At 38.5% G+C, this 16533-nt stretch overlaps 1 protein-coding gene across 2 annotated transcripts in view; it reads left to right on the plus strand.

Moving 5' to 3' along the window:
• Nucleotides 1–16533, plus strand: part of lrp8 (low density lipoprotein receptor-related protein 8, apolipoprotein e receptor) — a 178548-nt gene that overhangs the window by 87972 nt on the left and 74043 nt on the right. For both annotated transcript variants that reach the window (XM_030727078.1, XM_030727079.1), the window contains exon 3: nucleotides 3274–3396. In XM_030727078.1, the coding sequence (XP_030582938.1) occupies nucleotides 3274–3396 (123 nt within the window). The remainder of the gene's footprint in view (nucleotides 1–3273; nucleotides 3397–16533) is intronic.

Raw genomic sequence — 16533 nt, forward strand, 5'->3', positions numbered from 1 at the left:
CACTCTGAAAACTAATTAAAACTAACTGAATTAGAGAGAAAAAAGTAAAAACTAACTAAAACTAAACTATAATGTAAAATCCAAAACTATTATAACCCTGGTCCCCACTGCTGAGATAATGTTAGTTTCCCTAGCGTGCACTTCTTTATTATGGCTTTCATTTGAGCTGTCAGTTGTTATTTTGTCTTCTTCCACACACCGTGGGATATCCAAGACTACACACATAAACATCAAACCTTTTCCCCTTAAAATATAGTTTCCCTACAACTAAATTGCTGTCTCAGTCACATTCCAAGCGTATTTCTGAAAAAAAATATCCTCACTTTTTAAAAGAGCAATGAAGTAGTTAGACAGGCAGATGCATATTCTGCTCATGTATCTTGTGCTTTTTGACTCTTAAGTTTCTTTGTTTGCATAGGGCAGTGGTTAGCAGCATTGCTGGTTGTTGATGTGAATGTGAGCGTGGGCGATTGTGGGTCTCTCAGTGTTAGTCCTGGGTGTATACTGCCTGTTAGCCACTGTCAGCTGGGATAGGGTCAAGCAACCCTCATACTGACTTGGGTAATCAGTTAAGAAAGTTTCTTTGTCGTTCATCCTGATTCAGTTTTATATTAGATCATTATTTACTAAAGAACTGGCATTGCTTTACTAGTCAATCATTAGGTAAGAATTAGTTCAAACTTAGACTTTCCACTTTCTTATGAGTTGTTCTTTAACAGCTTTGTATAAATCAGTAGAGCTACTTATTAAATATTATTTAAAAGTGCTGCCAGATGTATTTTTTATTTAATATTTTTAAATTTGGACAACTGGTTCAAAATCTCATCTGAATGAACGACAGGTGTTCACACCCACACAGCAGGTAGAATTTAGTCATCAAATTAGAGAATACTAACTGGTGACCTCTTCACACATGTGAATAATCACAGGCTAATCATCAGAAAATGAGACTAATAGAAACATCAGTTTAGTGATAAAAACATCCGTAAGGCCTTAAAGCAAAGAACAAAAACGAGGGTGAACTTTAAGAGGCCATTTGGTGCGTGCGGATTTTCGCACCAGACTCTTTTAAGTCCTCTTGCAAATGGAAATTACCTGTATGGAAATTGTGCCCTGTGTCACAACAAAAGCAAAACAGTGTATTTTTGTCATCCACACACAAATTAAAACATAAGTGAGCATAAAAGTGTGATTCACCGACTTGATGGGGATTATCCAGTAGCAGCCTACTTCAGTGATATGAAATATGATGTGGCTTTCCTACATTTTTGCAGTATTGAACATGTTCCGACACCACGTAAGGGATGAGATCATGATTTGTTATTCAAGAGAAGAGAGACTTTCTGGATATATACCTTACAGACATGGCCATCTTTAAGGACTGAATGATTAACTTAAACTCGTGTATATAATTGTGTGTGAGTGATTATGTGAACATTGTTTTGTACCTGATGAAGGTCAGTCGGACCGAATCATTATGGAGACAGTGAGTGGAGTTTATCATTTTTTTATGTTTTAAAATATTTTTAAATTTGGACAAAATCCTGATCTGTTTTTGACTCTTTGCTGTGTCCTTGTTGTATCATCGTATTTAATACTTCTTTTCTAACTGTAGCTAGTTTTATCTTTTTTTTTTTTTTAATTCAAAGAGGATTAATGGAGTGTGTGGCCACATAGTATTAATATCCAACCTGTTTCCAGCAGAACTAGGATCAGGTATCTGGTGCATATGAAAGAAAATGCAGTCACCGTCTTCTCTTGTCAGAAGAAAATCACGCTCACTCTCTCTCACTCACTCACACACACACACACACACACACACACCACCAAGCGCAATGTCGCTCTCACTCACATACTTTCTTGCCATTTGTCAGCGCCCTCCTTCCTATATATTTCATCATGGTGAGCCAAGGCATCGCTAACATGCCGAGCGAGTGCTTTCTCTTGTTCACTGGCTCTCACTGTCAAGGAGAGGGATTTTTTTGCCTCTCTCCGTGACAGACCCAAGTGCTTCAATTTTCCCCTTGCTTGGGGAAAGTGACTGCACAAAACCTTTTGGAGTCCATAGGCTATCACTGCTACACCGAGCCAGAGTTGGTTGTGCAAAGATTGGGCTGGAAGGAAGATGGAGGAAAAACCTCTGACCCAGCGCATACAGGTTTTGGCTTTATTCACCACAGCACACGTAGTACATCCAACACATCCTTACAGAAAGACGCCTAGTTAAGCTGCCAGTGCTTTCCTCATTCATTCCACCTGAAACACTGTTAATCATATATTTGTATTTCAAAGTCGTACTACATATATTATTTAGATAAAATTATAATTCTTTTCCAGGTTGTCGATTGTAATAAATCATTTATACCCTTAACCAAGTCTATTCAACTTGAATTCATATAGAGTCACATTTCATCAGTAATTTACCCAAATATGATATAGAAATAAAGTAACAAATATTCTTTGTTATTTTGTGGTACCTCACCATGGATTCATCACAAGAAGACTTGTGAGCTTTAAATTCACACTTGATTTTTGTCAAAACATGAGCAACACAATATTACCAAAAAAAAATAAATAAATAATTTTTTGAAAAGTTCTTACATTGAGTCTGACTCACAAACAAAGGCTGCCTAATCAAACGCCCCTCATCCCCTCGTGTCTCCTGTTACAAGTTGCACTTGAACACATCAGTGAGGCACACTCTGACCAGCTAAGTAGAAACATTGCCTGCTGAAGGTTAAATTAAAATTGGACTGGAAAATTGGTTTGAAGTTGGTGCAGAGGATTTGACGTTAAATTTTAATTGCCTAGCCTTGTTGAATTGTGAATTGGATTATAAAACTTTTGACATTTCCTGGTGTATTTTTTTCTTTCTTTCTTTCTTTAAATTTCCAGTCAGATATTATTTGCTGCATTCAAGAGACTGTCCCAATAAATATCAAGTATATTGTCTGATAGCGGGTTTGGATCTTTTGGCTGACTGGGGCTTTTCTGTGTGGAGTTTTCTGTGCTCTGTCTTCCTACAGTCCAAAGACTTGCTTGCTTGGTTAATTGGTTATTCAAAATTGGCTCTGTGTTATTCTGGAAACCTGTTCAGGTTATTCCATTCCAACTCTGAATGGGATAAGCAGTTAGGAAAATGGATGCATGGATGTCTAATAGATACTCACATTCTAATTCACTCATTCAGTGTGTTGACTATCAGAGTATCGACAGACACAGTGCGTTCTTTAAAACTTATGATGATGTTGAATGTTTCTTTTCTCTGCACAGCAAAGAAGACGTGCGCAGCCACAGATTTCACCTGTAAGAATGGACAGTGTCTTCCTGCTAGGTGGCGCTGTGATGGAGAAGTAGAATGCGCAGACGGTTCAGACGAGGCTGATTCAATCTGCAGTAAGTAACCGCATAGCCACACTAACCGGATGACCCATGACACGCACGCACACACGCACAGGAATCATGTTCTAACAGGTATTACATGAATTTACTGAGACACATGTACAGCAATGTAATGCCATCCTTTTGTCTGTTTTACAGTCATGTATTAGTTTATAAGTTAGTTGACCTACACACACACACACACACATACACACACACACACACACACACACACACACACACACACACACACACACACACACACACACACACACACACTCACTTACTTCCTTGGGCATGAAACACTTCCAAGGTCACTCATTTTCAGTGTGTCACAGTTTGTTGCGCTCTAGCCGCTCTGAGCCAACCTTCTGTTTCTTGCACATTGCCTCAGAAAATTGCTTTTAGTTGCTTTTTGTTATCGGCCGCAGCGTCAGACTCAGGACCTCTATACAAGGTTTGATCAAGGCCCCAGAGGGCAGTAGAATGGACAAGATGTCTGCTTTCTTCAGTTTATTCCCGAATCCTCGAAAAGTGAGAATTAGAAATAATTACTGAACCCTGGATTCATCTCTTTCTCATTAAGTAGCTCATTACACAAGAGAAAATTTCTCTAAATTACATGTTCAGTCACACAGTGCATTTTCCAAACTTTTTTTTCCATCTTGTCCAAGTTCACATATTATCACTTTAACCCTAATTGAAACTGTAATGTCATTTTATGGTTGTGGTGCATTGCAGCTAATGTAACTATATTTTACACTGGCAAATGTAATGTAATGCTTTATCAGACCAAAAAATATTAAAATAAAATAAATTATTTCACTGTCCCATAATTATATAAAATGACTGCAGTTGAATTTGACTCAGTTTAGGAAATTGTAAATGCAGCCGCACATTAACAATGGAATTAATAATTCAGTGCTTCTTCTCTCCCAAAATGTTCCCCTACACATATTAGTGTTTCTCAAAAAATTTGAATATTGTGACTAGATTCAATGAATATTCTTAATTTATTGCATATAACCTGAACTATATCAAGCCTTTTGTGTTTTAATTTTGATAGCTTATAGTCAAAAAAATAGATTTCTGAAAAAAAAAAAAATCTAGTATCTCAGAGTATTAGAATATTTGGTTTTGGATTGCAAATTACTATTTATACAGTGTACAGTACCAGTCAAGATTTTGGACACACTCACCTGTGTCCAAACTGTAAATGCATGTATCTCTGTCTAGTTGAGTATATGCAACCACAGTCATGGACAAGACTGTTGACTTGAGAGTCGTCCATATGGCAATCATCAACAGGCTCCATAAAGAGGGTAAGCCAGAGAAGTTCAGTTTTAAAAAAGCATGGTTGGAAAAGGAGCACAATGGACCACATTGCCTTGAGAGTATTTTCTGGAAAGGTTTATTCAAGAACTTGGAGCTTCACAAGGAGCGGACCGAGGCTGGTGTCAGTGCATCATGAGTCAGATGTCTTCAAGAAAGGAGCTACAACTGTCCCATTCCTCATATCCAAAGTGTTTACCTGGGATAAAAGGAATAAAACTGCTGCTCAGTGGAGGAAGAGTGAAAAGGCACAAGGCGGCTGAAGTCCAGGGTGACTTTCCTCAATTTGTGATTTGGGGTGCAAAGTCATCGGCTGCTGTTGGTGGTTGGGCCACTGTGTTTTACCAAGTCCAAAGTCAACACAGCTGTCTACCAGGAGATTTTAGAGTACTGCAGGGGTGGGCAAGTCCAGGCCTCGAGGGCTGGTGTCCTGCACGTTTTAGAACTGAATCACATAGAAAAGTCATTAGCAGGACTCTGGACTGCTAATGACTGCATACTGAGGAGGTAATTCAGCCATTTGATTCAGGTGTGTTGGATCAGGGATACATCTAAAACCTGCAGGACACTAGTCCTTGAGGCCTGGTCTTGCCCACCCCTGCAGTACTTCATGCTGCTGACGAGCTTCATGGAGATGCAGATTTCCTTTTCCAGCCGGAGTTCTGGGATAATACTAGTATAAATTTTTTATGTGATATGAACATGCATTTTTCATCAACATGCCAACTTTTTGTGACAATATTGTGCAGGCTTCTGACGAGTTACAAGGTTAACTTACTCTAGTTTTTAGTGTTAAGCAGTTATTTTATAGTCAGAATTTCCAGGGAACACTACCTACTTTTGTGCTTACATTTGTAAATACTTAAAATTCAAAATTTCAACCTTAGAGTGTTAATTGGAGGACATGACAAGACTGAATTACTTTTGTGACATTTTTCAGAATGTTTCATTTTCATGTAGAAAATCAAGGTCAATGAAGTTGCCACATTTGGTTCCTCGCCTGTAAGTGGTTAAAAAAAAAAACACAATTCTAAGTGTACATGAAAGAAAAAAATGTATGTATGGTGAAAGGAGCGTGTGTTTTAGAACATTACAACAGATTCATTACAACATCACTTTTTAGAGCATTACAGCATTCACATTACTTCATACAGCATTAGGCCATTTCTTCATGACCACATTCTTCACCACTAATTTTTTTTCTAACCTTTTTTGAGATGCATTAGTAAATCAATCACTTGGCCCAAGTCAGTTCCAGATTTTTGCAGTCAATAAAATAATTTTGTTTGCTTATTTGCGGCTTACATAACTTTATATGGCAGCGTGGTGGCACGGTGGTTAGCACTGCTGCCTCACAGTTCGAATACCATCTGGGTTCGATTCCACCTTGGCCCAGGCCCCTCCCTCTCTCTCTGTGTGGAGTTTGCATATTCTCCCTTCCTCCCACAGTCCAAAGACATGCACTTACTGGGGTTGGGTTAATTGGAAACTCTGCCCATAGGTGTGGATGTGAGTGTGGATGTTGTCTTTCTCTCTGTGTTGGCCCTGCGACAGGCTGGCAACCTGTACAGGGTGTACCCTGCCTCTCACCCTGTGTCAGCTGGGATAGGCTCCAGCCCCCTGCGACCCTACAGGATAAGTGGAAGTGGATGGATGGATAATTTTATATGATTATGCTTGATTTTTAAGAAGGGGAACTGTTGACCAAACTATCTTCAATTTTATGTAGCAATGCAAGTCTATAAACAACACTGAAACCAGCACAGTACTGATGCTCAGCCACAGTTGCAAGGATGACTCTGGACCACGTCTTACTTTGATGACTGGGTGTTAGACTCACAGGTAGAAATGGTTTACAATGGAGTGTGATCAATGAGATCAAGGATCTGGCATGTTGTATTCTGTATGTATGTGTTAGTATGTCTGAAGTGGAAACTCAGAAAAACTTAAGAGTGATGAGACTGCGGCAACTTTATGTGGGTTTGTAGGTTTATGAAGCATTTAAAGACTTTGCTTTTTCTTTTTTGGATGCGAGGTTAATGGACCTGTGGCAGAAAATGGTAGCGGTTACTTCTCTTATACAAGAGGCTTTTACTAAGCTTTACACAGCTTTGAAATTTTTGAATGCTTTCCTTTTTTCTTCATTTTTTGTTAACGCCATGTTCAACCTGCTTAAAACAAAGACGAGAAGGTCTCAAAAGCTGAGTCATGGACTAGTTAGTAACTTTCAGTAAGTCTGTGAGAAAAGACTTGAGAAATAATTGTATCAAATGATTATTGTATGCATGCTCAAAAATTTGTTTGGGAGAACAGAGCATAAGAGGTTTAGCCGTCATGCATTCATGATGGCTTTAAGTTCGGATGGAGAGAGATAATCTGTTTATTAGCAGAGATCACTGGCATTTTAGAGAAAATTCGTCTTAGCTAGTGTTGCCTCCAAAGATACGTCTCAGACCAGAGCTACATTATCAGTCTTGCTACTTCCATCTTATTTAAAAAGGCCAGGGTCTATTTGCAGTTTTTATTAAGATGATTTTCAAAGAGGTGATCAAAGGACTCTTTGAAGATCCTCAAAATAAAAAGTATGATTGGGATATGCCAAGGATGTGTGGGTGTGTGCATTCATGCACATGCCTATAACTGGTCTAAGTGCATGCACTGGCATGAGCCTGTGTACAAAACTAGAGTCGATGCCTGTATTTAGTATTCATCACGAGGTAAATCTGTAAGTCATTTCATCAGATTAGTGGACTTGTGGTTAAGTCTGATTATATCCAATCAAGGTCAGACACTGTCAGAACTTCTCTAACTTTGCCAATCATTGATCTTCATGGCTGTGTGTGTCCAGATGCATCAATGTGCATGTAACAGAACGTCTAAGTGTGCTCTTGCTATCTATGCTTTCTTGCAAACAACAGAAAAGGGTGCACATGCTTGATATAGTAACAAATTACATTTTTCTGGACATCCAAACCCATGAAAAATTCTTCATAGAAGTTAGTGTGTGTTTCTGACTAATCTAGTAAACTGAAGTCTTAAAGAATGAAGTTGATTCATGGGTTGGATGCAAAAGTCATTTATTTTCAGTAATGTCAGGAAGTGAAATGAAAGCCGATAGCAACAATCTACAGTTAATTACTACAGTCTATGGAAATATCTGCATTCATTGTTTTTTAGTTTTTCTTTTTGTTGTTGCTGTCTGTATTTTATCATATGAGCCAGCTCCAGCTGTCAGCATCATCAAGATCTTACGTTTTTCTCTTCCACTTAACACACTTGACTGTGTAAACTGTATCTATCCCGTTCTATGTTCTTACAGCCTCTCTACCATCCTACCATCTTGTGTCACATTCTTTATTCTGTCCTTGTGGTTTATTCTCTGCTGTTTGTCCTCCACTTTCTGATCTGAGTTCAGTTTAAGTAATGCCTTTGATAGAATTGATTGCCCCAGGAGGGAATCGATGAGCTGATCCCCGAGACTTCAGGTCGCTTGCTGATTAACTATGGACCTCCGATGATGCCTCTGAAACCACACACCCACACACACACACACACACACCGGCCCCTCTGTAGCTGTCTGTAATTACACATCTGAAAATGAACCCAGGCCTGGAGGGGATTCTGGAGAAAATGTTCAATCAGACAAGTGTTGGTTGGTGCATGAAAGAGTGTGCACATCGGCACACAGTGTTCCGCACTGAACATTTTCTCCGGAGAACCCAGAGAAAACCCACATAGGCATATGGAGAACATGCAAAGTCCAAGCCAGTCAATTAATTCAAACAGTTTTTGATGTGAGGACACTGCACTATCCACTCTACCACTGTGTACACATTGTTGTTCAATAGCTGCATCATGAGGTGTGTTAGAAGTGCCGTAAAGTTGCATTGCTCAATAGGAAAGGTGTTTTGTTTTGTTTTTTTAAATAAGTAAGGTAACAACAAACCACAACGTATATATTTCAACTGGTTGCTTCACACTCTTAAAACACTTCAAATGTTTTACTGCAGCATATTAACAAAAACACCTTTTTAATAAGTTTTCAGTTATGTGAATTGGTATAACAAACAGGCGTTAGTCCAAACACTTCAGCATTTCAGAAGCATGTTTAGAAACATTTCTGAATATTAAGACAATCATTTTGCATGCATTAACGAGGATGTCTGTGACAACTCAACTAGATGATTAAACACTGCTGCTCTTTGTAGTTGACACTAGTAATTAGGGATGTCACAGTACCAGAAATTTGGTAGTTGGTACCAAACCAGATCATTATACCAAACTTAACAATCATATATTTGTATTGAAAGTTGAATCGAAAATATTAGATTTCCCCTTCAACGAATATTTAATTTTCTCCAATTTTAAATGACCCAAAATATCTTTCATTAAAGCTGAATGGGAAGGAGGGTTTTTTTGCTTCCAGCATAGCAAAATCAATCTCCGTGCCATAAAGGTCACAAAACAAATCATTCTATCCTGCGTGTCCGATAGCTGCACAGTAGTCAACCTCACCCCAAATAAAGCCAAAAGTGGGTCAGGTTTGATCTGCTTTTTTAAGATTTTAGAAAGGGTCTGAAAAATGATATTCCAATATATCACAATATATTGACAATTCCAGAACATATGTGCTAGTGAGGCCGGTACTAGTGTGCATCTGTCACAGGAAGGATCAACAGAGGAAAACATCTTTGACATTTTCAATTTTGATAAATGCAACCTGTGTAAAACCTTAAATTGCAAAAAGCCATGCCTAATGCACACAGAAGTAGAATGAACATATTTCTGGGCTTCAGACCATTGATCATCTGTGATAGTCATTCCTAAATCTTCCTGCCAAGCCTTTTTCAGATGGTCTAATGTAAGGTGCTGAGTCTTTCTGTGACAGCCAATTATGGATCTTTGTAATTAAACCTTTTTTGACTGGATCAAACAAAAAGATTGACTCCATAAAGGAAGATGGAGGCTGATTGGGGAAGGATGGAAACAGACTTTTTTATGCAACTTTGGATCTGTAGGTATTTGAAGAAATCTTTTACTTTCCTTTTTCTTCTTCAGTGCATTAGGTTAGACTACAACACTCGTAGCTGTATGCTGCCCCGCTTCAGATCTGGAAGAATTTACGGTACTGTTGCGTATTCTCAATTTCTGTATCAAATGGTACTATAAGTATCAGTTCTGGTGACATTGCTATTGCCCAACATATCATAACTGAGGAAACACGAACCCAACGTCAGGCATAGGGTGTCACAAGCTAATTTACTCTCACTACCATTCCCCAGCTGAGATAAAAGGGAGGGAATCATCACAAGGGGTGTCTGGCATAAAAATCTGTTCCAAACCTAAAATTTTATTGTCAATCTCATAGGAATATTTTAATTAAGTGAACAAGTAAATTCAAGTTGCCAGAACTCTTAGAAAATAAACAAAGTAAAGTTGAGAAAACCCAATCGGTTGGATGGTATAGCCTCGATATTTTAATTTTTCTGAACTTAGCCCAGATAGTCCATAATCAGATTAGTGTACTTGTGGTACATCCGTAGAAAATATGTAAAATACATAAATAAAAAGTAATGACTTTTCTATGTTGAGTCTTTTTTATGGTTTTATTCAGTTGAACTGGAAACATGGTGATCCATACGATTATGAGTCAGATTAAGATATATGCACTTGTATAATAAAAAAATAAATATTTTAAGCCTCTTTTTTTTTGTATTTTGCTGCTATGTTAGTGTTCCTGTATCAACTGCAGTTACCTGTTTATAAAAATAGACTCATTATGCACCACAGTCAGTTCATCTGTCTGGTCATTCTCACATATCTTTTAAATTTTCATAATGTTCCATGCCACTGGGACCCCAATCCATTTACCAGACATCAAAGCCCTGGATTTCTGGGGTCTAGACATTACAGCATCCATTTACTCTGAGTGGCATCAACAAGATCCTGCAGTTTGACAATCAGGGCTGATTAGAAGAGCTGTGTAGTATCTCTCAAGTATTATTTAAAACCCCATCTGTATGTGTGGTCTGTCTCTACTGGTGCATATCTTTAGTCCTGGGATGAAAGTGAGGACTCCTCACCATCTAAGTGTCCCCATTTAGGAAAAAAGTTACTGAACAGGAGACACTCAGCACCCCTTGTTTAACCACAGATTGGAGCAACATCTAACCTTTCGAGTCCTCTGCCAGACCAAGTGATGCTTGAAAAGTTTGTATATGGAGCAAAAACTGTTCAAGGGTGCTTAGGCTTTGGTTTTTTTGGGAGGTTGTGGAAAATATTTTATATTCATAACATAAAAGACTTCAGTAGAAGCAGTCAAATCTGAGTCTGCTAAGGCATATTTCACACTCAGAGGCATGCTGATAAAGAGTGTTCTGAAAAGCCTCTAAATTCATTGTGAAACCTAATGAGTGAAAATTAGACAAACACAAATGAGAAGTGTGATAACTTTATAAGTCGAGTCATCTCAAATTATCATTCATGATAGGGTAACACAGTGAGATAAAACTGAGAAAGCAACAGCCTTATTATTCCCTTTAGCTCTTTGATGTGATAAGAAAGTAGTTATGCCTTAATTTACTAAGAAGGACTGCAAAGGATTTTACAGCATTTGTTTCTTTGCTTCAAACATGACTATTCCAAGGCCCTGAACGCAGCATATTTCCCCTAAATTCCCTCTTTTAATAGTACAAGATTACAATATTCAAGCACAGATGTGCCATTAAATGCCATGAATATAAGGTTACTTTTAGAACACCATGCTGTGTTTAGTACTTTTTATCAATAATGTCATTAGATCTTTTTTTTTTTTTTTTTTTTATCAACTCACCCAGCCCCACAGTGCTTTAAAACTGCCATGATTTCATTCCATCTGATGAAACTCATACATCTAAAGACACAAACTGTCAAAGCAGACTCTCTCATCACAGCAGGACTTCTTTCCCAATTTCTAGTAGCAATGATTTATAGCGCTTATATCCAGTCACCACTCTTCAAGCTCTTTTTTCCATGATAATTATAGCACTACTGAGGAAACAACTTTAGCAAAGATATTGAAAGTGTAGGGTAAGGCAACTGCTATTTTTCTTAATCTAATAGATACTGCAACTTTATTACTAAGCCTACTACATGCTTTTGTAGTGAAGAGGAAGGTTAGAGTCTTTATCAGTCATGATTTGGGGATGCTGATAAAGAACAGCTGGTGATAATAACTGTTCTTCAACTACTAACTATTAAGTCAAGATGAACAGTTTCAGAACTAGTTGCTGTTGTATGTTGAGCCAGGTTGAATTCAGTACTGAGAATCATGGCTTCTAATGTGAAAATATATTAATTGTCATGTACAGTATTGCTCCAGTTGTCAGCTATGAAGGCAGCTCCTCCTATTCAGTCATCCTCTCTGTCCCTGCTGTCATCAGTTCCACCTGCTTCTGTGCAGTGAGCTAGGTTTAGCCTTCTCTCTGTGTACTGAGACAATAGGCAGGTCAGCATATTATAGCGAGGAGGCAGGAGGTTGTGCGAGTTAATTATTTTGGAATGTGAACGGGAAGGATCCGGTGAGTTGCACTGTCGGACGACTTCACTTTCATGCTTGAGGCGGCGGCAGCACCTGCCATAATTTCCCAGGTGGCCTCTCTCTCTCTCTCTCTGTCTCTCTCTCTCTTTCTCTCTCTCTTTCTCTCTCTCTCTCTCTCTCTCTCTCTTTCTCTCTCTCTGAAACTCTCTCTCTCTCTCTCTGAAACTCTCTCTCTCTCTCTCTCTCTCTCTCTCTCTCTCTCTCTCTCTCTCTCTCTCTCTCTCTCTCTCTCTCTCTCTCCACTTGTCTGTCTGCCTTGTGCTTTCAGTCTGGTAGAAAGTAAGTGACCCTGTCATTAAAGGGCACACTAATAACGTGCACATTTAGGAGATGTGCAAACAAATCAGCATTCAGAAGCTTTTATATGGTTATGAACACTGGAAATATGAAAGAATATTTGGAGGTCACTTAGCTACTTCAGAGACAATGAAGTCCAATTTGTCTGCAGTCTCTTGCTGCATGTTCTTTTAATGGAACGCCTCTGTTGCCCTGAGCCGAATTTCATTCACAGGCCACAATGCGCACACACACACACACACACAAAAAAAAGCCAAAAAAGTCCTCCATTTTCTTTTTGCCTGTCAGTGGGGTGATTGATTTTAACTTGCAACCTGCCATATTCAATATGTTAAATTTTAGCTTTGACTAAAGCCCGCTGAAGGTGATATATATGCATAACCCAAGGATGAGCTTGCAGAATAGAGCATTCTCACCCATGCCATGTCATGTACGTATGTACACTAAGCTGACTTGTTCCACGGGTGTAATTAGCACTGGACTGGACCCTGTATGCCCCGCGCCCTCGGAAACCGATTGGACTTACGTCCCTACCAATGTTAATACCAAACCTCAGTATGCTGTGGCACTAAAATGTGAGCAAATTTAACTGGTCTAAATAACTTGGTCCTATTTCTTCCTAGTATTAGTTGTCCTAAGTGGCATTACCTTTCTATTTTTTTTATCTATTTATTATTTGCATTTCATTTATAATGTATTTATTTATTTTGCAATTTATTTATATAATTTTAAAAGAAAAAAAGAAAATGTAGTGTAACTACCACTTCCATCAAAATCCTACATTAAAAAGTAAACCTAAACCAATGTTGAGAAAAAGTTATATGAAGAAAATCTCAACCTTTGTTGAAGCAGTGTGAGGTATTACAAGAAAAGATATGTGAGGTATGTTGGAAATTACAATACTTTTTTTTAAGGGTGCTAGTGTCACTCAAATATATTTTCTCTCTCAGCCACTGATTTTAAATATATTTAAAACTTAAATATATTTCCTACTAATTACATCTTAACTTCCTGTAATCTCAGTCTGAACTAATCTCTGAACAGCTGGATGCTAGTGCCGTTGTGTGAACTGAAACTGCAGTCAAACAGGGAAAACCGCCTACACAGCAAGCACCAGCATGTGATTTTATTCGCCAATTGCATTCTTCCATTCAATTAGTGACCTTTGCACTTGGCTGGGTACAATTGATTAGTGGTCAATATTGTTTTGCACACAGATATGATCTTGTGGAGCTGGAACTGCCTGATGGAAAATTGCTCTTGTGTTTTTGATCTTGTTTGGAAAGATCCAGGCGTAACAGCAATTGTATTTTGATATTATTATTCCCCCTTTTTGTTAAATTAGGCTTTATTTTTCTTTGTTTTTAAGGAAACCTTAAAGTGCAATACTGGATGTGGCTTCAAATCCAGGCTTAGGATTAAAAAACCCCAAAACCAAAGCTAAAAAAAACAAAACTTTATGTGGTCAAACTTCAGGCCTGTATGTGGCAGCAGGAAGGTAGTCAGACAGACAAATGGATCTGCTAAGGCAGGAGGCAGGGAAGGCAACAGAAACAGTCCATTAAGAGCAAGAACAGCCAGTGAGGACAAAGTAGACCTCAAAGAATTTTGATTTGTCTTTGCAGAAAAATCACATGTATAATTTCAGACTTTATTCATGAATTTGGTTTAACAGGTGCTACATTATTCGTAATACCACAGTCCTGTCATGACTACAGTAAATGAAAGCAAAATATTTAAATGTGTCTAAGCTTGATTTGTCAAAATGTCTACTGTGAGGTTAGTATGAGTTGAAATACAGTACAGGACAATATGCACAATAGATAAATTACTCATATAAACTAGAAGTGGAAGCGCAAAGAGAGAAACCGCTTTCTCCATGCCTTCAGCATGTGTAGTAAGAGTAATCTTAAAGCTCATGCTGCATAAATTAACCATGTTTTGTGAGTTAATTAGCTTTATGGTTTTAAAAAAAAAAAAAAAAAAAAAAAAAAGCTTGTATGGTAATAAGCGTGTACACACAGCATTTTGCCAAATTTGCAGAAAACTATAAAACCTCCTTTTTTGCAGTTGATAATTACAGTAATAAAGTGTGGTTCGTGCAGATGTTCTTGATGGATGATACCCATAGAGTTGTTGTTTTCAAACATTCTCCATGGGGTTCCATTTTCTCATTGAGACTCACATTAATTATGCAGGAAATTATTTTGGCAGCCTGAATCACACTTCTTGTTTTTAAGACTGCTAAACTTGCTTAAACTTATAATTTGACTGAACCCGCCTTACACTGCATTGATTTTATAAGACAGCTTCACAGAGCCACTAGTTTTCTTACTCTCTCTACATATATTTTTAATTTTCATTGAGAGGTTTTTAGAAGTCATCTACCTGCCTTTGTTTCTCCTTATAGATCTGCTTTTGTGCCATGACCTTACATTTCAATAAAGTGTCTCAGAGGAAATGAGCTCAGTTTGCCCATCAAGTTCAGCGCAAAGCTCTGCATCCAACAATAGTCCTGACTCCCTTTTCCCCCTCCTTCCTTTTGTGTACCTCCCTTTCCTGCATTCTCTTATTAACTGAGACATTGCACTAGCCATTGGCAATATTTTTAATTCCCAACGTGTCGTCTACTAAACAACAATTTAGAGCGCCCCGTTGGAAGAAAGTGGCAATTTCCTATGAAAGCGCTGGTGTCGCGCTGTATTTCTTCCCCCCATGGCACTGCCAGACACGTAGTCTAGACTGTGCTAATGGTTCCACATTTAACAACCTTGTTCTTGCTCCTTCACACAGGATAGAGGGAGGAAAAATAGAGAAGGGAATGAGAGAGAGACTTGGAAATTTTTAGCATCACCCACGAGAAAAGATATCTCAGCTAAAACCACAGGAGAAATCTACGTTTGTCACCTGTCTTTGTCCACATTTAATTTGCAGTAATGAAAAAAAAATAGTGGGGCTGTTTGCAGAACTGAGTGCAAGAATTTTGAATGCTAATAGAATTATGTTTATTTTTTATTAGACTGATGTTGTGGCACCTGCCACTGTTTTGTGTGCTTTTTAAACAATGCTTTCTTGGCATGCTGTCACTCACTGTTACATGCTTTCAGACAGCTTCCAAATACATGTTAGGAGAAATGTAGTTGCAGTGGGTATGTATAGCTGCAGTGACATCGGTTAACATCCTGATTGGGGGGGGGGGGGGGGGGGGGGGGGTTGCTTGTCTATCCTCATAGCAGCTCAGTGTTGTCACAGTTTTGTTTACCCACTATATGCCCCCCCACCCCCAATTTTATTGGCATCCCACTTCTTCCTCCTTTCTCTGCACCTGCTCTCTCTGATCATTTTTTTTCTCTTCTTTCCCTCGACTTTGACTTTGATCGCAACACGCTCCCTCCTCTCCCTACATCAGGGCCGCAATAATTGAAGATCAGCGTTCCAATGAAAGGCGCTAATCAACACTAACCTTCATTTAAAATGTAATCTGATATTAACTATATACGCCCTTTCCGTAAATTGGATTTCACATCTGAAGGACAATGGCCAGTGGACAATGGCGATACAGCAACACTTCAGGCAAGATTTAGCTGGGCTGGCTTTGCCCACCGCTTCCAAACTCTAGCTCATTTGCATTCAGCACCAAAGGGATAACCAACTGAACCAAACTTAGTAGTGAAATGAGACGATATTAAGAGATCTATTACGGTTGGACATCTCTAAACATTTACGGTTTAATAGTTATTAGCTTCCAGCTGTCTTGTTTTCATACACTGGTCTCATCACTACATTACTCACAGAGGATAGTAATGCTAAATTACTAACTTGCACATAGATGAGATGTTTTGATGATAGTAGGTTCTACCTAGCTTTTTCCACAATCTAAGTTATTGTCTAAAGCAAACTTCACTTATCTGCATTGAAAATAAAGCCAACACAGATGTCAAAAG

The sequence above is a fragment of the Archocentrus centrarchus genome, chromosome 4 (assembly GCF_007364275.1).
Source record: "Archocentrus centrarchus isolate MPI-CPG fArcCen1 chromosome 4, fArcCen1, whole genome shotgun sequence".
In the NCBI taxonomy this organism is placed as follows: Eukaryota; Metazoa; Chordata; class Actinopteri; order Cichliformes; family Cichlidae; genus Archocentrus; species Archocentrus centrarchus.